This window comes from Lampetra planeri, chromosome 46, assembly GCF_965212315.1.
Source record: "Lampetra planeri chromosome 46, kcLamPlan1.2.h2, whole genome shotgun sequence".
Taxonomy (NCBI): Eukaryota; Metazoa; Chordata; class Hyperoartia; order Petromyzontiformes; family Petromyzontidae; genus Lampetra; species Lampetra planeri.
In genome coordinates, this window is record NC_136152.1 from 2,862,921 (window position 1) to 2,886,660 (window position 23,740).

At 50.3% G+C, this 23,740-nt stretch overlaps 1 protein-coding gene across 1 annotated transcript in view; it reads right to left on the reverse strand.

The window, feature by feature from the left end:
* Positions 1-23,740, reverse strand: part of LOC144733318 (uncharacterized) — a 201,448-nt gene that overhangs the window by 111,566 nt on the left and 66,142 nt on the right. Inside the window, exons 4-5 of the mRNA XM_078615154.1 lie at positions 7,022-7,136; positions 2,025-2,040 (exon numbers count right to left, since the gene is read on the reverse strand). Of these exons, the coding sequence (XP_078471280.1) occupies positions 2,025-2,040; positions 7,022-7,136 (131 nt within the window). The remainder of the gene's footprint in view (positions 1-2,024; positions 2,041-7,021; positions 7,137-23,740) is intronic.

A 23,740-nucleotide genomic window follows, 5' to 3' on the forward strand; every position in this document is an offset into this window, starting at 1 on the left:
GGGAACAAGTGAAGTTCACGTTTTTTTTGCTGTACCGCCGTCTCCTGGCGAGCCAGGGTATAGCAACTCCTCGATGCCCACGGGAAGGAAGTTTGACAATATCGGTGTGATGCGTCCGCAGCTCTCCTCCACAGTGCTGCATTGCAGGGCACTTGTGTAGCCACCATCACCACCACCCGGCTGATACTGCATTGCAAGACACCGCAGCCCTGCTACTTGTGACTATGCTAAGAAGTCTCAATTGTGGTAGAAGATTGCTCGTCGCGGGGTAATCAAAGCAGAGTTATTCATTCTCAGTGGTGGAAAAAGCCAAATTGAGTGATTCATATGAACGCCACGTTTCTGTGCAGGCGTTGGTGAGCAGGCTGAGACCATATATCGATCACACGAGATCACTGGGTTTAAATTGTGTCGTGTCTGGCCGTTAACCCCAATCGGAGAGATAACGGTGGGTGGGGAGGGGAGAGGTTCGCAACCAAAAGTTCGAGAAAGGCAAAAGCATTTAGCAATAGCAAGCACAATGTTGATGAATGTCCGCAAAGCCATTAAAATGTCTGCATTATACTTAAGAAACATGAAACTGGAATTTGAATATACAGCCTTGATCATCACTGTCAAAAACAGATATACCACCATTATCACAACAGGTCCCATAATTAGCATTGCAACAGATATCATTATGATCACAGCTGATACCATCATTATTATTGTTGTCACAACAACTGATACCACCATTATCACAACAGGTCCCATAATTAGCATTGCAACAGATATCATTATGATCACAGCTGATACCATCATTATTATTGTTGTCACAACAACTGATACCACCATTATCACAACAGGTCCCATAATTAGCATTGCAACAGATATCATTATGATCACAGCTGATACCATCATTATTATTGTTGTCACAACAACTGATACCACCATTATCACAACAGGTCCCATAATTAGCATTGCAACAGATATCATTATGATCACAGCTGATACCATCATTATTATTGTTGTCACAACAACTGATACCACCATTATCACAACAGGTCCCATAATTAGCATTGCAACAGATATCATTATGATCACAGCTGATACCATCATTATTATTGTTGTCACAACAACTGATACCACCATTATCACAACAGGTCCCATAATTAGCATTGCAACAGATATCATTATGATCACAGCTGATACCATCATTATTATTGTTGTCACAACAACTGATACCACCATTATCACAACAGGTCCCATAATTAGCATTGCAACAGATATCATTATGATCACAGCTGATACCATCATTATTATTGTTGTCACAACAACTGATACCACCATTATCACAACAGGTCCCATAATTAGCATTGCAACAGATATCATTATGATCACAGCTGATACCATCATTATTATTGTTGTCACAACAACTGATACCACCATTATCACAACAGGTCCCATAATTAGCATTGCAACAGATATCATTATGATCACAGCTGATACCATCATTATTATTGTTGTCACAACAACTGATACCACCATTATCACAACAGGTACCATTGTCATCACCTCCCAATATCATTATCGGTGTTACCATTAAAATGTGAACATAAGTCGATAAATATACCTAATTTACTTGGGCTGTTGAATAATTATCATTGTTCATAATCAACGTTTTTGGGTTAGATCGCGTTATTTATAAATGCGTCGTAACCCTCCACCACCCGACACGGCCAATCACTAAAAAAGTGTCACGTTGACAAAAGACAAATAGTTCACTACTTTAGCCCACCGGTGTGTTGAAGAGTGAATCAACGTCATTTACAATGTTTGAGTAGCACGACGTTTCGCTGGTAATTACATCCAGCATCATCGGGCGATTTGCCAGAATTATCATTGTGACAATCGTCACATAAGCGGGGCGTCTGCGGTTCACGTTAAATGGAAGCAGAAATACTGTCCCAAAATCACAGGGTAATATTATTTGACTTTGGTGCAAATGACTGGCGTGCACAGCGCCGTGATGCACACACACTCACCTGCAGTGGCAGAAGCCTGCAACAACAACAACACAAAAAACACAATGAGACATCGAGCAAAACAATCGCAGCGGGCGCTAATCTCGCGTTGTGTTGACGCTGACCAATGCGTGTGCAGCAAGGTCAGACTGCCACCGCTACGCTGGGCCGTTCAGGTTTATCTCGCGTGATGCGGCAGCAGTCATAGTAGATGCATTCCAAACAAGTTGGTGGACAAAGCGAAACCGCACCGAGTAGCATGCACAGCACACACAAAAGTACACACGCAGTACACACACAACACACACGCAGCACACACAGTACGCACACAGTACACACACGGAGTGCACACACTGCACACACACAATACAAGCGCAGTACACACACAGTACACACACACCACACACAGTACACACACTGCACACACACAGTACACACACACAATACACACAGAGTACACACAGCACACACACGGAGTACACACACTGCACACACACAATATAGGCGCAGTACAGACACAGTACACACACAGTACACCACACACACAGTACACACACAGAACACACACAGTACGCACACAACGTTGTCCCACGTGTAGCCACATACGAGTGAGTTAAAGGCGCACATCGCACCTCCAATGAGCGCGGTTGGCTACGAATGGTGTGAAAGAAGTTCAACATTGAACAAACATGCAGCGAATCTTGGGTGGAAAGAGGTTAGCCGCATACACGCAACAATCGCACAAGCTGAACCCGCACTGAGTGAGGGGACAGCCTACATTTACATCCCAGGACAACTACTACTACCTGTTGACTTTCACACAAAGAAGCGGCACTGATTCAGAGGAACATATGGTCTGGATTTTAAACGCATTCAAAAATTGAATGTGCAAATTATTCGGTGATGTTGCTGCTGCTGGGTTGGCAGTGGTTCTCAAGCACAAACAACAACTCAACAACATTCGCAACGTTATGGGTAATGCTCCTTCTTAAGGCATGAAGAAGGACCATTGCCCAAAACGTCGCCGATTATATATATGTATCCATTTAAGGCCATGCTGTAAAGTGAACACGCACATCGACACAATTTTGTGTGTTTTTTACATCTGTACTTTACTCGGATTATGACCAAATGGACTGTGCCGAGCTTGACCTCCTGCTTACAGACGCACTTGAATGTGCCAAGTCAGTTACCGGCCAATGTCTCAACGCTTGCCAACGGCGTGTGTGTTGTCCCTGCGTGTGTGTGTGTCTGTGACACTCAACCGACTAATTGAACACTTCCAATGCACTTCGAGCGAGGCCCACTAGCGTCGTGTTGCCGTTGGCTGCCGCCGCGTGTTGGAACCCAAGGCCACATTTCCCCCTTCGTTGCCAAACGGGAGAAAGGCTCTCCTCCCGGCACAGCCCAAATCCAGCGCTGGCAACGCAAAGTTTTTAGACGGCTTGGAGCGAAAGCCTCCGAAACTCGACGAAAGCGTGCGAGGGTTGAACGCGTTGAGTGTTTCTGCCTCTCGGTCCTGACAGGTGAGCTCTCCGTCTGGATTTGTGAGCGGTACGGCACCCCCCTCCCCCCAACTTGTGCTCGACAGAATTCCTCGTTCAGCAGTCAGGTTGATTGAGCTTCTTTTTTTTACCTAGCAGGTAAGGCCCCACTGAGCTATGCAGCTCTATTTCGGAAAGCGATCTGACCACAAACGATAGCTCAACGAAGTGGCTTATCACGTGGAAATGTACAGCAGCCAATTACTCTCAACGCGTGTTTCTTAATCTGGAGGGAAAAGCCGGGGAGAAAAATCCATGCGACTTTGGGGAGATCGAACCCATGACCTCCTGTAAACCAGGCGAGGTAGTTAACATCTTCTAGCCACACTGCAGGTCACAACAACGCACTCACCCACTCACTCACTCGTCCACTTATCACACTGCAGGTCACAACAACGCACTCACCCATCACTCATTTACTCACCCACCCACCCACACACACGCAGAGACGTGTACTTGAACGTGCACACGTTTGAAGATAGGTAAATCGAACCCGGGACTTCCAGCTGAGCTGGCTCCGTGTGCTCCGATTCGTGAAACCCGAGCCCAGACGGCCCCCACCCCACTCCAACAAATCTGGTCCCAATTACCGCCCAGCTTGCCGGCACACTCTGCCGAAAACCTCACGATGCAACGGAAATTTGCGGTGGAATGCGCAAAATCGAAGTCCCAGGCGTAGCCTCAAGGAGACTCGGAGGTCTCCTTCGCACCGAGACGGCGGCGAAAATCACGGGGCTAGACAGGCGGGGGGCTCGCGCAGACACGACGCCGGGGCCCGTCACGGTCTTGGCCATTGTGTCGTGGCCCTCCCTGCCCTGGGAACTGCGTTGTAATTCACTCCACGCCGAGTCCTAATGTGCACCGCTTTGTGTTACTTTATTTGTATTTATTTTAATTGGGGGGCGCCGCGGTGGCGAGATGCTAACGCACTCGCCTGGTATGCGACAGGTCGTGGGTTCGAGCCTGACCTTGACGCTTGATGTATATTTAGAGTTTGCATGTTCTCCCCGTGGTCACGTGCATTTTTCTCAGGGTCCTCCAGTTTTTTCCTTCCGCATTTAGAATCAACATCGCGCGTTTAGAGGATTTGTCTGCTGTAAATTTCCACACGATAAGCCACTTCGTTGAGCTATCATTTGTGACCAGGTCGCTTCTGAAAAAGAGCTACAGTACATAGCTCAGCGGGGCTTTACCTGGTAAAATAAATTATATTTAATAGTTTAGTTTAATTGTTGTTTTCTGCCGTGGTGCAACAGTTAGCACCACGCTGGACTTGCAATCCAGAGGTCGCCGGTTCAATCTCCTGGGGCGCGTTTCTCAACCGCCCCTTGCCTGTCCGGCTAGCAGCAGGATACATTTGTATGCCGCAGTTAGTGAATCCGGCAGGTCGTGCGTGGTAGGGTAAAGTGTGGCTACTCCCTGACCTTTTACAATACCTCTGACCAGTGTGGTGGTGCGGTTGCACTCATCACAATGGGCGACCCAGAGTCAGCGCCGTGCAGATGGAGGACAGTCCCTCGAAAGAATCAACGACGCTCAATATCCCACAAAGTGGTACCTATTTTAATCGGCTCTAGAGGCATGATGGGCGAAGCTGACCACCACCGAGCACAATTTGTAATTGCTCCTGCGGTACAGCAAGAAGGTTGAAGTGATAACCGCGCTAAACGCTGGGCTACCCAGAAAGCACCCATTGAGGGAAATTTGAAAAAGCCTGGTCTCTTGTATTCAAAGTTATTCACAAGCTGCATAACAGCTGTGTGCTTTTGTGTTACATGAAGTTTCTACTCATGACACACCACGAGAAGGGGAGCAGAGCCAAGGGGGGGGGGGTGTGCATTGCGCGCCTTCAGATATGCACATGCGGCCGTCTGGAACGCTCTTCCTTCTGACAGTTGGCAGCCACTGGAGCTATGCAATTTTAAATCATCATCTAGATTGCAAACGAATTTCTTCAGAACTGCTTTTTGTGTTTAGTTTGTTGTCCTTCCCCCGCACCTCCGATTAGCATGGTTGGCCACGCACGTTTCGAAATAAGTTCAACATACATAGAATGAACGGGAAAAGGATGGGATACCGGCACACAAGTCCCCAAGACAGACAAAGAGGAGGGCACGGCTCAAGATGTGTGGCAGCAAGAGAGGAGGAGCGCTGAGCAGGAATCGGGAGGAGGGAGAGAAGGAAAGATCGGGTCAAGATGTCAGGGATGAGGGGGGCGATGGTGATGATGATGAGTGGGGAGGGAGGACAGGGAGAGCGAGGAGACGTGAGCCGCACGGAGGAGCAGCGTCTGTTTTCACAGCGGGCAGGGAGAGGGAAGGGGCTTAGAGTGAGGGTGACCATACATAAGTCACGTGATTTACGAGAGGCTTGAGCTGATTTGGAGAGAGAGCGAGATAGAGAGACAAATCGAGGATCAAATACAACATTGACCCATTGCAGAGCGGCGGGCAGATGAAAATCGCATCGGAAAAAAAAAAACTGGCGATTCGCTTTCTCAATTTGCCACTCTGCTCACGAGAATGTAACGTGGGGCTCCCAGGACGCCGCGGTGCACATCGGCGGAGGCGATGGATCTCGAGCGTGGCAGAGATGTCACTGGGGGGCGCTGTTGCAGTGTCATGCCACAGGAGTTCGTATATATATTGTTGGTTCTTTCGGTAAAGTCACGTAGAAGGGAAATAATAAAATAATTATTGTTTTATGTTTACATTCTTTTATTACTTTATTATTTTATTATTTCCCTTCTACGTGACTTTACCGAAAGAACCAACAATATGAATCCCTGCAGTCACGAAAGCTTTAAATCAAGGATTTCGTATGTTGCGCTGCACAGAGCGTTCTGATGTTTTCGGATTTGCAGGTTCGGCATGATGGTCCGACGTTTCACTCCATGCGCTGGGAGCTCATTCAGTTTTTAGGTTTCCTCTTCGTTTGCTCAATAGGCTCCCGGCACGTGGAGTGAAGCGTCGGGACCTTGTCGAGAACAAACCCCGACACGGCCCGACAGCACGTCGGAGGTCCTCGAGCATCGTGCCGAAGATTCAGTGAATTTTTTTATTCTTCTCAGTAACGACACCGCAAAACCCACATCACACAGTTTATGACACAAATCTAAGGTGAATTGTGTCATAACCAATCTGCATGGCTCTCCCCCCCCCCCCCTCACTTCTAGACCACAACACATCCCACCGCGGTGTTCGCAGGGCGTCTGTCTCGTGTCTCCCACCGGCGCGTTTTGTTACCGTGACGTGGCGCCGAAACCCTGCACGGTATCCATGCCACAGCCTGCGGCCCCTCCCCCTCCTAAAATCCTTCCGAGTCGCCGCCCCCCCCCAGCCGTCCCTCAGGTCCTCTAGGCGTGGGGGGCACGACCCGCGCGCTGGCCGAAGGCACCTCCGCAAACCGGGGGGGGGGGGGGGCAGCACGTGCGGTGGTGTTTTGGGCCACTTCTGGCGATGGTCGTCCCCTTACCGTCGCGGCATCCTTGACCGCGGCCTCCGCGTCCCGCAGCCTCTGCAGGAGGCCCTTCTCCTTGGCCTTGAGCTCGGCCTCCTCGCACTCGCCTCGATCGATCTCTGCCTCCAGCCTGCAACACAAACGCGCGCCGGTCAGCACGGTCCAGTGCGTTTGTTATTGTTGTTGTTGTACAACAGGCCCTTCGTGTCATTCCGCTACTGGACGAGGACTTCCTCCCCGCCATTAGGGTTGCCGCCTGTCCTGGTTTCTCCAGGATTGTCCACTTGCTGAGGGAGCTGACCTGGGGAAACGTGTAAATCTTCCTTGGACTAATACGAGTCCAGGTTGATGCGATTTTGCGGAATGATGTACCGCTGAAAACAATGCAGTCACATGTCGGTCTCCACTCTTTAACTATTGAGGGATATTCGCATTAATCCCATGTTATGTTTCGGGTTTTTTCCCGTACCTCCGAGGTGACAACCCCATCCCCCATGTCGTGAGAGTCATTGGGATTACTCTGTTATCCTTCACCATGCTGGTAATTGCCGGTGGGTGAAGACTCAGGGGGCTTCCAGAGCCAGTTCAGATATCACCCATCACCACTGACGTCATCTGCGGCCATGAGTTGAACCCAGGTGGCCGGGCGAAAAGTGGCCAAGCACGTCGCCTGTAATCCAGCCCTGTCGAGGCAGCGAGAGTTGGTGAATCGCACAGATGTTGCGGCAAGTCTCGTCGCGTGGAGCATCGAGGAGGTGCCCCGTACCCTGACTTGCCAGGCGGTCCAAAAAAAGTGTGGACTAATATCATCGGGCCCCATCTGTACGGGGCAGTGTCGCCCCCTCGCACCTCGCCCACGTGGGTTTCTCTGGGTGCTCCGGTTTCCTCCCACACGTCACCAGTCGTTAATTGGCTGGAAACAAATCTTAATCTATGCGACTCCGTGTGTCCTGATCGCGCAGCGTTGTGAGATGGAGTTGCATTGATGACTCTGTGTAAAAAAGACTCAATGTGAATATAAGGAAATAGTAAGCCACCAGCTCCAAACGTTAAACTAAACTATTTATAGCGGCCAAATATTGAAGATTGAGCATGGATTGTGACAATTTGGGGATCACGATTCCATGAACGAATGTATTCTTTTTATCATCACATTTATACAGTCTCATTTGTATCGTTTCGTCTCATTGTACAGTTTTTGTCTATTCCGTAAGAATAAGTACAGAAGATAAATATGGCAGCTTAACAGCGCGAGGTAATTATTCATTGTGTACCGTTGTGCGGAATCCCTTGATGGTTGCCGGGGCCTGTGTCTCGTTCCCGTAACAACATAAATACGACTAAAATAGAATCAATTCTTACCGCGCACAATTCAATTCCAGCCTGCGTTGTGAGCGTGGCAATCAATCCGAACTGACGAAGCCGCGCACCCATATTGCATGCCGAACAGACACCGCCACCCATGCCTTCCCTGTCGTTCACTGTAAGCACTGTAATGAGTAGCAGTGAGGCTGCACGTTCTACACGGAAGCATTTGGGTGAAATTCACGCCAAGTGACGATTCATCGCAAGGTCAAGGTGGAGCGCCCCCATTGCTGATGGGAAAATGAAAGAAGCCGCTGATCTTTTGTGTTTCTCCAGCTTACGACAATCTCCACGATTCCGCAGACGTTATACAAATTGAAACTGTAAGCCAGCATTGAGAGCGCTCATCGTGAAACGTAATCACTCTGCACAGGGGTCGCTGTAATGTAATCCCACAGCTGGTATTTTAAAGGTAATGTGATTTTTATTTATTTGATTACATAAGCATTAGTCTTAAAAAATATATACACATTTGGTTGACGTGCGGCGAATGTGGGCAATGTTTGCGGGGTATATACCGGCTGCAGACCTCGATAGATTATATATTTTTCAATGGATTTAGATTCACCTTAGAAGTTTTTTTATTTGTATTTAAATATCCCACCCTGACTTGGACATAGGTCGTTTGCCCTTTTCATCGTCGCCGCGACAGGATCCTGAACTCCCGACTGAAGGGCATTGTGGGTGGCGTGGGGGCAGCCGCTTCCACGAGGGGCTGCAGCGGTCCATGGAGAAGGCTCGGCACCACCACGTGCTCAGATTAGCACGGTTGGCTACATACGGTGCGAAAGAAGTTACCTACCATTGTAACCTCATTTGGCAGTAGCAAAATATGATCATTGTTTTTTTACCCTTTTATCTGGCAACAAAACTGACACCTTTTTTACAAGGAGTCATGTTGGCATTGACCACAATATCTGCAGTCAGAATGCAAACAAAAAACACAACTCTGATAATGCATGCACTGTCCTTGGAATTGATTGGTCCACACCCGAGACAGCTTTCCTTAGAGCCTAGTCTCTCATGGTGTTGGACCAGATGATGCCAAAAGGCACCTTTTGGCATCATCTGGTCCAACACCATGAGAGACTAGGCTCTAAGGAAAGCTGTCTCGGGTGTGGACCAATCAATTTCAAGGACAGTGCATACATTATCAGAGGTTATGTTTTTTGTTTGCATTCTGACTGCATGTATTGTGGTCAATGCAAAATATGACTCCTTGTAAAAAAAGGTGTCAGTTTTGTTGCCAGATAAAAGGGTAAAATAACAATTATCAGAAGTTTCCTAAACGAAACATTATCTTTTTATTTTAATAGGTAAAGGCCCACTGAGCTATATAAGCTATTTTTCAGAAGCGACCTGCCCACAAATGATAGCTCAACAAAGTGGTTTATCACCATGTGGAAATTCATAGCAGACAAATACTTACAACGTGTGATAGTGATTCTAAATGTGAAAAACTGGAGGGCCCAGAGAGAAATCCACGTGACCACGGGGAGAGAGACACGCAAACTCCAAATAAACAGCAGCAGGCGTCAGGGTCGGGAGCGAACCCACGACTTCCTGTATACCAGGCGAGGTAGTCAACATCTCGCCACCGCGGCACACCAGGGCCACTCGGGAAGGGCATTACATGATGGCCACCAGCAATGCTCACATTCCACGGAATAGAAATAAAAAAAACACAGCAGGGCAGCAATTGGAGATTGCGAGCATCTGCTTTTGTAATCCGAATTACAGCAATTGGGGATTGCCACTACCTGCTTTTGCAATCCGGTTTACAGCACTGGGCATCAATTGTAATGGATTACTCCCCAACGCTGTCACACGGTGCAGCCGTGGGGCCCGGTCGCCTCGGGAGATGGCAGCACCAGAGCTCCGCGGCGCGTCTCACGTTCCGGGGCTCACCGCCACCACCACCACCGCCGCCACCACTGCCACCACCACCACCACCACCACCGCCGCCACCACCACCACCACCACCGCCGCCACCACCGCCGCGACCACCGCCACCACCGCTACCGCCACCACCGCTACCGCCACCACCGCCGCCACCACTGCCACTACCGCCACCACCGCTACCACCACCACCGCCACCACCACCGCTACCGCCACCACCGCCACCACCGCTACCACCACCACCGCCACCACCACCGCTACCACCACCACCGCCGCTACCACCACCACCGCCGCCACCACAGCCACCACCGCCGCCACCACCGCCGCCACCACTACCACCACCACCACCACTACCACCGCCGCCACCGCTACCACCACCACCGCCGCCACCACCGCTACCACCGCTACCACCACCACCGCCACCGCCACCACCACCGCCGCCACCACCGCCACCACCGCTACCACCGCTACCACCACCACCGCCACCGCCACCACCGCCGCCACCACCGCCGCCACCACTACCACCACCACCGCCACCACCGCCACCACCGCCGCCACCACCGCCGCCACCGCTACCCGCCACCACCGCCACCACCGCCGCCACCACCGCCGCCGCCACCGCCGCCACCGCCACCACCACCACCGCCACCACCGCCACCACCGCCACCACCGCCGCCACCACCGCTACCACCACCACCGCCACCACCGCCGCCACCACCGCCGCCACCACCGCCGCCACCACCGCCGCCACCGCTGCCACCACCACCGCCACCACCACCACCGCCACCACCACCGCTACCACCACCACCGCCACCACCACCACCGCCGCCACCACCGCCGCAGTGACAGACACCAGACTTGGGGGGGGGGCAAGCCAGACGAGGTAATGCGACGTAATCCGAGCCAATCTGTCGGGCTCAATTGTAAAGCCGGCGGTGTTATGTTTAGCGAGTTAACCACACGCGAGACAACAACAACAACCACCACAACAACAACCAGCTCCAGTCGTTTTCAACTCCTCAAGTAGATTAGCCAACATTAACCAGGCACGGCTGACCTCAGCGGTGAGTGATATCTGAACTAGTTCTGTGGCCTGCACCTCTGTTAAGCTACTGGGCATCTGTGAAAAAGCGCTTTATAGCTCATCGAATTCATCCAGCATAAAAAAAATATCTGAATCTGAGGAGGGTTCTGTCATGTTTTTTTGCAGTAGGGGGGCAATGCTGCTGCTGTGTGCAATCTCAATTGATTGATTTGCAGAGTAATGTTGTCAGCAATAATAATAATAATAGATTACACTTCTTTATAGCGCCTTCTACTTCGGAGGTCGCAAGGCACATTGGGATGTTTGGCCTGCACCAGTCGCATGGTCCATGCTGGTGACCTGTGAGGTCACTTCCCTGCGGGGGCTAAACTCAGTACATCATTATCATCCCATGCCGACGCCGATCTTGTTTAGCGATTTTTGGTGAATTGCATTAAATGCTCTTTGGTTCTTTCGGTAAAGTCACGTAGGTAGAAAAATTAAATTAAATTAAAATAATATATCACGACGTTTCGATCGCAACACAAGCGGTCGTCCTCTGGATTGTTTTTTTCTGCCTGAGGACGACCGCTTGTGTTGCGATCGAAACGTCGTGATATATTTTTATTACATTTTTTTACCCACGTGACTTTACCGAAAGAACCAAAGAGTATGGATTCCTGCAGTCACGAAAGCTTCAAATCATGATTGCATTCAATACTTTGGCAATATAACGACAAGACGGAACATGGAGAGAGCATATCCAAGAGCGCCCACTCGGGGTGGTTTCGACACGCGTCCACAACGGATCCGGAGAGAAATGGCACACGAGGCGTGAGACACGCACGTGGAACGGAACAAGAGATGGAGTCAGACGTCGTGGATTGACGGCGGGTGAATAACGATCTCGAACGAAAAAAAGCGACGAGTCAAGGAAGCCGTGGGGCTCGTGTGACACGGAAAGAGGTGGAGAGACCTCACATGGCCACATCATCTCTCAACGAAGACGAAAGGGAGCTCAAAAGCAGAAGAGAGGAAATCGACCTTCTGCTGCCTGGCCTCCTGAACAAGATGACCTCTGACAGTCCCATCTGGGGGGCAATGCCAAAGCCTTCTCTCCTCTGTACACACCAAACAACGACTCCAGTAAGCCTAAATTCTGGGTAACCTAGACAGGCCACCTTAAATAAATGAATACGTTTAACTGCGATCGGAACACTGCTCGCAGTCCAATTAAGCGTGCATCAGTCCACCTTTGAACGCCATGCTAATCGCGTGCAGGAAATTCAAGGTGTGCTTAACTAGCACGAAAAATTGTAAGACGCTACCCCTGAACAATGCAATTAAAAACGACGACACTGTACATTTGTACGTTCGGAAATCTAATGCTTACCTGTCTGTGGTGTGCACGCGTATGAACCCATACCCTTGTACGAGCATTCATCGGAATCCACGTGCTCCGTGAGGGCTCTACCTTTTCCTTACGTTCACTTTACTAATACAACCATGAACGTACTCTTCAAGACAGCGAGAAATTATACTGGTAGGAACCTCCTGGTTACACCAGCCCACAGGGGATTATTGTGTCCGTCCGTCCGTCGTGTAGGGAGGGGCTGGGTGGGGAGGGAGGGGCTGAGTGAAGAGGGGAGGGTGGGGAGGGGCTGGGTGGGGAGGGACTGGGTGAGGAGGGTGGGGAATGGCTGGGTGGGGCTGGGTGGGGGGTGGGAGGGGTGGGGCTGGGTGGGGAGGGGCTGGTCACCCCGTGGTGCCCTTATAAAACTCAACGTTTAACCTACTCATGCCGGCTTGTGCCCACCCTCACAGTCGGCCATATTTGTGGAATACACCACGCCGCCGTTGACCCTGGTTCGGCATGCAATTGACTGAGCAACCCAACGTTCCTACCAGCTCCCTCCGCAGGAGGAATGTGTTCTTCAGCCCTTCCACATCCAGTGAGCGCCAAGCTTTCCGTCTGTGCTGCATAGCGACTGCGAGTGACTCACATTCAACTTGAGAAATCGTTGTTTTTCTCAGCGTCGTTAAACTTGACGACAATCAGGGGATTGCGTGTTCAAATCCTGGTTGGGGGTTGACTCAGCCCATCATTCCCCAGGGGGGTCATTAAGACGGGTGTGCCTTTGTGGGGAAGCCAACTGTCATGTTCCCTTGGAGAGACTCGCCCCTGCCATAGGGATGTGGAACTTCCACCACTGGCTCGAGGGTGTAAACAGGAGATGAGCACCACCCCAACATGTCCATTTGAGCAGGAAATCACTTTGGCTTGAATTCTAAACACTGTCCAATGCGCGAGGGCCTGAAATTGCTACGGGTTCGGAGTTTTACCACCCGCTGGGTGTACAGCACTTGCAAAACACCTTGCATGGGATTAACCTAAGAAGTGGCAGGGAGGCGATTTTACCGGGGGTGCCTCAATAAGCTTCTGGCACGCTCTTGGCCGGTGACGGTGACACGATGGTTTCCTTTAAATAACCTCGGAGTAAGTCAAGAAGGCGCTCATTTGCGGGCAGAGTGTCAATTTGCAACGCGAGCTGTTGAAAAACATCTTGAAACCGGGCCAACAGCCAACTGCAGCAGCACACATCCCAGACCACTAATTATACTCCTACGCCCGTGAGAAATGTGCCCTGCGAAGATCGTTAGCGAGCGTGGCTGACGATGTAGTGGCTAGAGAGGGTGGCCACCTCCCCGGTTTATAGACCACGGTGGGAACAGGATGACTCTCGACACGAGCAAAATCTGTGTTGTCCAAATTAAACAAATTACATGGTTGGCGATGCTGCTGCTGCGTTAGCAGTGATGCACGCAGCGCAATTGACCAAAAAAAAAACTCGACACATTGGTCAATACCATTGTGGCCTTAAAATGTTCTGTTCTATTATTTTCAGGAAAGTAACTTTCAACGCATTAAACTATAAAACGTCTATTTTCACACATACTCTCCGATGTGCATATCGTGCATGTGCGAGTTTGTTTTAATCGATGAATCCCAACATTTCTATATGCTGTGGTATTTAGACCGTGTACGTCTAAACACAGGATTCGCTCGCTCTCGCCACCAGTGGCGAGATGTTGACTCTCTTGCCTGGTATGCAGGAGATCGTGACGCCTGTATATTTTGAGTTTGCGTGTTCTCCCCGTTGTCGCGTGGATTTTTCTCCGGGTCCTCAGGTTTTTCCCTCTACATGTAGAATCAACATGCGCTTAGAGTTATTGGCTCCTGTAAATATCCACATGATAAGCCACTTCGTTGAGCTATCATTCGGGAATATGTCGCTTCTGAAAAAGAGCTACATTGTTTAGTGGGCCTTACCTGGCAAAATAAAAAATAGTTGTTTAGTTCAGAAAGAACGGCTCAAAGGCGCGAGAAGGAACCAAAGACAAGTGGGAAAGCAGCCACGCCGTGGGCCCATGCTAAATGTCCCCCTCCAAATTCTCCTCTCCTCTATATATTAAGGTGTTATCGGCCAATGCATGAGTGTTTACAAGTGACAGGAATCCAGAGCACTCTGGAGAAAACCGACGCGTGCGAGGGGGCAACACTCTATCCCATGGAAGTAGAACAAGTTGGGCCCCATTTTGCTTTCGTGGCTTCTTCATGGGGAGCCAGGGTATGACATCTCCCTCGACGCTCACGGGAAGGGAGTTTCACGACATCTGCGCGTTGATCCACCGACCCTCGCACAGAGCTGGATTACAGAGCGTCACGTGCGTAAGCCACCACCGCACGGCAAAATCTAAACGATGCCAGATCAAATCCTGTTTGGGGATCACCGAGGTAAATCGTGCCAATTGGGTCAATACAATAAGTAATAACTACAGTGGCTGTCTCGTTGAGGGACTGGCACCAGCATGGGAACGTGGAATTTCCACGCTGGTGCCTTAGCGTTGCCACGCGAGGTGCACCCACTGCTCACATGAGCAAGAGACACAACGTGAAGTTAGTTCACTTTTGGTCATGTGCAGAATGTTCATTTTCCGCAGGTTTCTCCCTGGGAAAAGATTTCCGTTAATATCGGTGGATTTCATAGCGTGTTCAATAAAGCGTGGCCATATATCCCTGTTAAAATTGCACAATGTGTGCTCCAAATGTACACGTGCACAGTCCATGCATCAATCCACTGCTTGACGAGGGCCGCCCCAAATGTGCCATGTAAGCAGTGAAGGTTATATTTGACCATACTTCACGCTGGTCGGCACAGGTCGGTGACGGTGTACAAAACACAAACCCCACTAAGACCCGTTTTATGCATGGGTGGTGATGGTGGTCGCCCATCCGAGCACTTATCCAGGCTCAACCCCGCTTAGCATTCCGACGGTTCTGATGAGATCCGGTGCAATTCGGGTGAATTGGTGAATCGGCATTTGCTGCTGATATCGCTTTCCATTCCTGATCAACGAGAGCTGTGGTTACATTAAAATATGACACGCGCGCGTGTACATCGTGCCAACATAAACGCAGCTGTGTAGTGATGGCAAAGAGCACGTTTCGCACGCTCACGTTCGTGATTCTCCCGGTGATGTGCACGAAAGGGCTCGCGGAGGTAGAGTCGCGGATATTTACGACGCCGGAGGAGCTTCCTCGGATTTCTACAACAGCCCCCCCCCCTGCCCCCCCCCCCCTGTGTACGCGGGGTTAGCTGAGTTCAGGGCCACAGCCTGAGCGCACCACGTGACCAAACCGCGTGAATAACGACCCCCCCTCAAACTCAGCCCCCCCCCTCACACACAGCCCCCCCCTCACACACAGCCCCCCCCCTCACACACAGCCCCCCCTCACACACAGCCCCCCCCCTCACACACAGCCCCCCCCTCACACACAGCCCCCCCCCCTCACACACAGCCCCCCCCCTCACACACAGCCCCCCCCCCTGACACACAGCCCCCCTCACACACACATAGCCCCCCCCTCACACATAGCCCCCCCCCTCACACACAGCCCCCCCCCCTCACACACAGCCCCCCCCCTGACACACAGCCCCCCTCCCCTCACACACAGCCCCCCCCCCTCACACACAGCCCCCCCCCCCTGACACACAGCCCCTCCCCTCACACACAGCCCCCTCCTGACACACAGCCCCCCCTCACACACAGCCCCCCCCCTGACACACAGCTCCCCCTCACACACAGCCCCCCCCCCCTCACACACAGCCCCCCCCCTCACACACAGCCCCTCCCTCACACACAGCCCCCCCCCTCACACACAGCCCCTCCCCTCACACACAGCCCCCCCCTCACACACAGCCCCTCCCCTCACACACAGCCCCCCCCTCACACACAGCCCCCCCCTCACACACAGCCCCCCCCCCCTCACACACAGCCCCCCCCTCACACACAGCCCCTCCCCTCACACACAGCCCCTCCCCTCACACACAGCCCCCCCCTCACACACAGCCCCCCCCCTCACACACAGCCCCCCCCCCTCACACACAGCCCCCCCCCTGACACACAGCCCCCCTCACACACACACAGCCCCCCCCTCACACATAGCCCCCCCCCCTCACACACAGCCCCCCCTCACACACAGCCCCCCCCCGACACACAGCCCCCCTCACACACACACAGCCCCCCCCCTCACACACACAGCCCCCCCCCCTCACACACAGCCCCCCTCCCCTCACACACAGCCCCCCCCCCTGACACACAGCCCCCCTCACACACACACAGCCCCCCCCCTCACACACACAGCCCCCCCCCCTCACACACAGCCCCCCTCCCCTCACACACAGCCCCCCCCCTCACACACAGCCCCCCCCCTGACACACAGCCCCCTCCCTGACACACAGCCCCCCCTCACACACAGCCCCCCCCCTGACACACAGCCCCCCTCCCCTCACACACAGCCCCCCCCCTGACACACAGCCCCCCTCCCCTCACACACAGCCCCCCCCCCTCACACACAGCCCCCCCCCCCTGACACACAGCCCCTCCCCTCACACACAGCCCCCTCCTGACACACAGCCCCCCCTCACACACAGCCCCCCCCCTGACACACAGCTCCCCCTCACACACAGCCCCCCCCCCCCCCTCACACACAGCCCCCCCCCCTCACACACAGCCCCTCCCTCACACACAGCCCCCCCCCTCACACACAGCCCCTCCCCTCACACACAGCCCCCCCCTCACACACAGCCCCTCCCCTCACACACAGCCCCCCCCCTCACACACAGCCCCCCCCTCACACACAGCCCCCCCCCCTCACACACAGCCCCCCCCTCACACACAGCCCCTCCCCTCACACACAGCCCCTCCCCTCACACACAGCCCCCCCCTCACACACAGCCCCCCCCTCACACACAGCCCCCCTCCCCTCACACACAGCCCCCTCCCCTCACACACAGCCCCCCCTCACACACACAGCCCCCCTCCCCTCACACACAGCCCCCCCCCCCCCCCTCACACACAGCCCCCCGCCCCTCATTTCCATTAGTCGCCATGGCGACGGCGACCATCTGGGTCTCGGAGCCTCATCATGGCCCCGCTCTGTCCACAGACGCAGCAACAACAACGACATTCACCCGCTCGTCCCCACATCACACTCCTCTCAGTACACTCTCACCTGCTTCATGTTGTTGTTATTGTATTGTATACGTCTCACATTCAGTCAAAGAGTCTCCCTTGCACACACATGCGCAATAATGTGGCGCGCATCTTCATTGGCTGTCCTGAGCCAGTGGTGACAATTCCACATTGCCATGGTTGGGGCCAAGTACCGCCGTGCGATGGCTACTCTCGACTCCCCCACAGTGGTGTTTGTTTTATCGATCCTTAAAGAAGATGATGATGATGTTAAGAGACTGGATGCTAGTCAAGTTCCTCTTAACATGGCCTCCTGTATAATTATTGAAACGTAGCGCTGTTGTTATTTTTCGTGTTTTCAAAGCCATGTAATCGCATTTCGTGATTACCTCTTGACCTCGTAAACAGCCAGCGCCTATATACTCTGCAACGAAGGCCGGGCTGGGTGATTTATCGGCGTTGGCAGTGGCTGCTGTGTCCTCACATTACCCAAAGCTGCTGACGCGTTCATTTCTCTACCTCTGTGGGGGGGTTTTTTAAAAAAAGAAAAATCAATTTCAAAATTAAAATAAAATGTGATCAACTGGTACACCCTAAGCAGGGTTAAGCCACTTCATATCAATTACAAGAATAACTCTCAGACGGCCCTTGGTCAATCCACTGCTCGAACAATGCCTCTCACCTACCCACTCCATGCCGATCCTGGGGGTCGTTTGACCAAACTTCACCACGCTGGTCGTTTTAGATTAAATAATAAAAATAATAGAAATAATAATATTTTAAAAAATTTTACCTACGTGACTTTACCGAAAAAACCTGAGTATGAATCATTTCAGTCACGAAAGCTTCAAATCTAGAACGTTTTAGATTAATGAAAGGAAGCTCAGGACAAGAGTCAGATGTCCCTCGCCACTTATGGTAACAGTGGCCGCAGAATCAAACTCATTACTAGGTTCATCGGTAATCCATTTACACTCTGAAACTTGATACGAAATAGGGATTTATTACACATCACATTGGTGATCAGGTTCATACAGTCACGCTATGGTTCACGAATGGCTTCACTTGGAACACATTTATTCCCAGCTCTGTAGCTAACACCCTTTCTCTCGTGTTCATTGTGTTTTCTGCCCTTTGCTTAGCACAACAACAACAAAAAACAATACGTCAGCTCAGGACGGAAATATAACCACCAACCGGGCAGCTTGATGGGTCAACATTTTGAAAAAGCACGCTGCTACCGACAACAAAACACACGGTTTCTTTTGGCGATGTCCCCATACGGTACTGTGTTTACGTTAGGGGAGAAGAGCGCATTTACAGCTCATGCATTGCCACCAACCCCCTCCGTTACAACGAAACTATTTACTAAAATACAGACCGCAGCGGCCACATACGCTAACCCTAACACGAAACAAAATACATTAACAACAGGTTCCTGCAGCCGAGTCACATCACACGTCCCCCCCCCCCCCTGTGCTCGGCATCTGATTCTGAGAATTACAAACTGTGTTTACACACGTAGGTGGGAATTTAAAAAAAGCTTCCTTTCTGCAGGTTTGCCAAAAAACCACCGCGGCCAAAACCATCAGCCGGGAACTCAGTGGCAAGAAAACAACGAGAAGAAGGAGGCCCACAGGGAACCGGGGGCCAAGCATTTGACAGGACCCCATAAATCTGACAGCTAATTTTTTTTATATTTGTAAAAATATTTCATTCTAGATTTGAGGTTTTCGTGACTGGTTCTTTCGGTAGTTACGTAGGTAAAAAATAATTTTAAAAAACATTAAATTAAATAAATGTAATAAATTAAATTACATTTTTTGTAATTTTTTAAAAAGTATTTCACCCTGGGTAATTCATCGAGATGGAGCGAGCCACCAAAACCCCCCAGGACCCTCCAAGGCACCGGTTTATCCGCTGTGCTCACTTTCGTGACGCGAACGATCACCTGTGCAAAGGCCGACAGCGCAGCCTCACACCGCGTGAATGAAATGCATTTGATTAAAACAATTGCAAAAACTTTTTGGAACCCTCTCGAAAACTAGTCTTGAGACTCAGTGAACCTTTGCTGGGTGAACAATCGTAACGAAGGTATACACGTAATGTTTTTTTTTAAGATTAGAGCACTGCGTGTCAGTATCATACACTAAAGCCTAAAGTATCCATTAACAATAATTAAAATAGAGGTAAAGCAGGTGGCTCAGATGGCTGATGCGCAAGCCAGCGGAATAGTGAGATCATAGATTTGTGCCTGGATTTTGCCAACTTTGCATAAAGCAATGCTTATTTAACCAACCGTGCAGGGGGTAACTGAACACCAGGTTTTCTCAGCCAATGTTGTGATTCATTAATGATTTTTCGCTTAGGCCACGCACCGGCGATCTGGCCAAACTTATGGCGTGAGACGCTCCACCACTGGACACAGCCAAACACTAAATTGTGACGCATGTGCCCATTACGATTGTTTCAGCCGACTGGGAACTTTTGGAGGGATGATTTGCTGAGTCATTTAAATTGTGTCTCTGCTATATGGGTTAGTATTTTCCCCCCACCACATGCGTCTTATCTCCGCACGCTCCCGTTTCCTCCCACACGTAAACACGCATCAATTGGCCGAAAACAACCTTCATATATAGAGGACCGCAAAGCTTGGGCAATTGTTGTTAGCGCCAGTTCACAGCCTCGCTTCGACCGTCCCGAGTAGCTGCGGTTCCTCCTCGCGCCTCCGATTCGTTCTCTCCCGTCGAGAGTGAGCAAATACTGTCCGGTGGTGCGTTCCAAACTGACATAATTATTATTATTATAATTGTGGAGGGATGATTTGCCGAGCCAGGATTTTATCTCGTTAACCATCCGATTGTGAGCCGAGTACTCCGCCAGCGTAATCCGTGAAAACGTGGAACCGTGAGCCTCACTTGTCACTATTCAGTGCCAAACAGTGACGCCAAACACACCGATATTACAACCCGCATTGCCTTTCATTTCCGGCAACCGTCGATGCTTTCGCTGATTGCAACGTGGCGATTAAGGAACGGGGCGACTCGGGTAGACGTGCCGCTGTCTGCAGGCAGTGGTGACACCAGACACTGAACAATCTCACATGCCGGAATCACACCATGCCCTAATTAGCCTGATCAGCTCGAGGCTATCCGGAAATTGTTTTAAACTCCGCGTACATCTGCGAGCCATCTGATACCCACCACACACGACTAAGCCCGATAAGTCGCCGTGAGCAATCACTGCCTTGTAAGGATGATCGCTTTTTAATTTCGTCAAAATGTTATTTTATCGACCCCGGAAGGAATAACAGTCTGGGTTGACCCCTGACCCCAGCTCCACCCGGCTGGATCTGGATCCGATCTGACTGCTGGGTGATTGAGCTCGTGGCAGGGTTGGTGGATCACCCAGAGATTTACAACTGCTGGACTGTGAGATGGCCCGCAAGTAGTTTAATCAGCGTGATTTCTGCAAATGCATTGTTTTTTTTATCTAAGTATTCTCTGCCTAAAATGTAAAGCACAATATCCCCATGCAGGGCCATCATAAAACGAATAAGGATGAAGATTCAGCGAAATGTTCAGAGATAAATACATGATAAAGGATGTATTTTTGGCGCTGTTATTCACGTGGTTAATGAGTGATAAGTAATATAAAAACAATAAAATGAAGCCATGAGTCAGTGAGGGATATAACAATGCATACTTTCATCAATTAATTCTTAAGCTCATGATACATGTACAGTATTACCACAATTTACGCCTGCCCACTTTACGTACTTTCGCCATAACGTATTTAACTTGCTAATACCCAGTCCCGTTGTACGTCCTGTGGTACCTCGCCTTAACGTACTCAACTTACATCCCAGACTGCCTACAGTCTCTGTCATGTGTGCTCTGTTGATATCTTTAACGTGTACTCTATTCATATTTTTCATGTGTACTCTATTCATATTTATTCCCAGCATACCGTATTTATGGCAAAAAAAAAATTTGCATCACGAGCCAATTCTCAAGGCCCTGAATTGTGACGATTTGTCGGTATCGCCGGCAGGCGTCGATCCGCTACAATCTCTACGACAGGGACATTTGCGATAAACACGACCGCCAATCCTGCTGACGGCACAACGTTTCTGAAAACGCTCTACAAGATAATTGCCATCTATCACCAACAGCCCTACCACTGAATCAAGGCCGTAGCAAAACATGTAAGCCTTCTCACGGATACGGCGCTCTGCGTTGTTTTGTTAGATCATCCATATTTTGATTTTGAGAGCCTTGGAAACCTTTCAAATAATAAAACAAAGGCATCAAGGTCAGTGTCGAGGGAGCCTGCATATTTCTCGCTGGAGCCAAATCAGAATTCAGAGGCTGTTGTGTCTGACGGGCACTTGACGTCACAGAGCCTAACACTGTGGCTTTATTTAAAGGGCAGTAAAGCTCTCACATCAATCACTGCGTTGAGGAGCCCCCTCACACACACCCCTATAGACGCACCGAAACCTCCAATCACAAAATTACGTGTCACAAATGCGGCTGCGACAGAGTATTTGTCAGTGGAACCGGATGTTGTATTTATTTCAGCGCCCAGGCAGATGCCTGATCCATCTTTGTGTTTCACCTCCCTTGAGCACGCAGACACGTCACCTTTAGAATGTAATTATACGCCGCTTCTGCTGCTGCTTCTGCTGCTGCTGCATTGGCCGTGGCGCACAAGCACAAATAACCAAAATAAACTGAACACATTCGTCAATAACACCGTGGCCTTAACAATAAAATGATACAACAGGTGACGTTTCGGGCGATGGCCCCTTTTTTCACAGATTAGAAGAGATGCCAGAGAGGTAACGGCCTCTCTTTATGCGAGGGGGGCTCCGATAGGGCCGTGATTGACGAGACCTGGCACTCGCTGAGATAATGCAATCGAATTCGTGGGTAGCCACCCATGAGAAAAAAACAGTTTAGTGAGATGTTGGCCTCAACCCGGTCATCCATTACTGCACCAAAAAAAGTAATATCACACGCGGGTTTTCACTTCACTTTTTATTTCATTACAGCACCGAGGACTCAAACGAATGTTTGATTGCCGAGCAAAGGGTTCCTCTGATAGCAGCGACCTCAGAAGTCGTTTTTGTAATGTCATCTTCAACAGGCCATTCTCTAACACGCATGCATGTTGAACGTCTATCGCACCGTACGTAGCCAACAAAGCGAATTGGAGGTGCGGGGGAAGGACAACAAATTCTAGATTTGAAGCTTTCGTGACTGCAAGGATTCATATTCTTGGGTTTTTTCGGTAAAGTCACGTAGGTAAAAAATTAAAATTAATAAAAGTAAAATAAAAAATAAAATAAAAATCACGACGTTTCGGAGGCAACACAAGCTTCCGTCTTCAGGTGGAACCGTCACAGCACGATAGCTGTATCAAGTGAGAGAAATTTTAAGAAAACAGTCCTTTATTATTTGTTTCTTTCGGTTAAGTCACGTCTAAAGATAAAATAATAAATTAAATTAAATAATAGAATACGACGTTTCGATTGCAACACAAGCAATCATCATCAGGTATAATGAAATAGCGACATAAAATCTAACCAGAAAACTATAGACATACATATTAGCAGACAGATATCGTATTCTATTATTTAATTTAATTTATTATTTTATCTTTAGACGTGACTTAACCGAAAGAAACAAATAATAATTCCTGCAGTCACGAAAGTTCTAAAAATTAAGATAAAACAGTCCTTGTATATATACTGGTTGAGGGTGGGAGGAGCCAAGGTAGGCCCTGAAGCACGCTGTTAGGAATGAGCCTAATTTTTACCCACGTGACTTTACCGAAAAAACCTAAGAATGAGGACAACAAACTAAACACAAAAAACTGTTCTAAAAGAAGTGAGTTTTCAATCT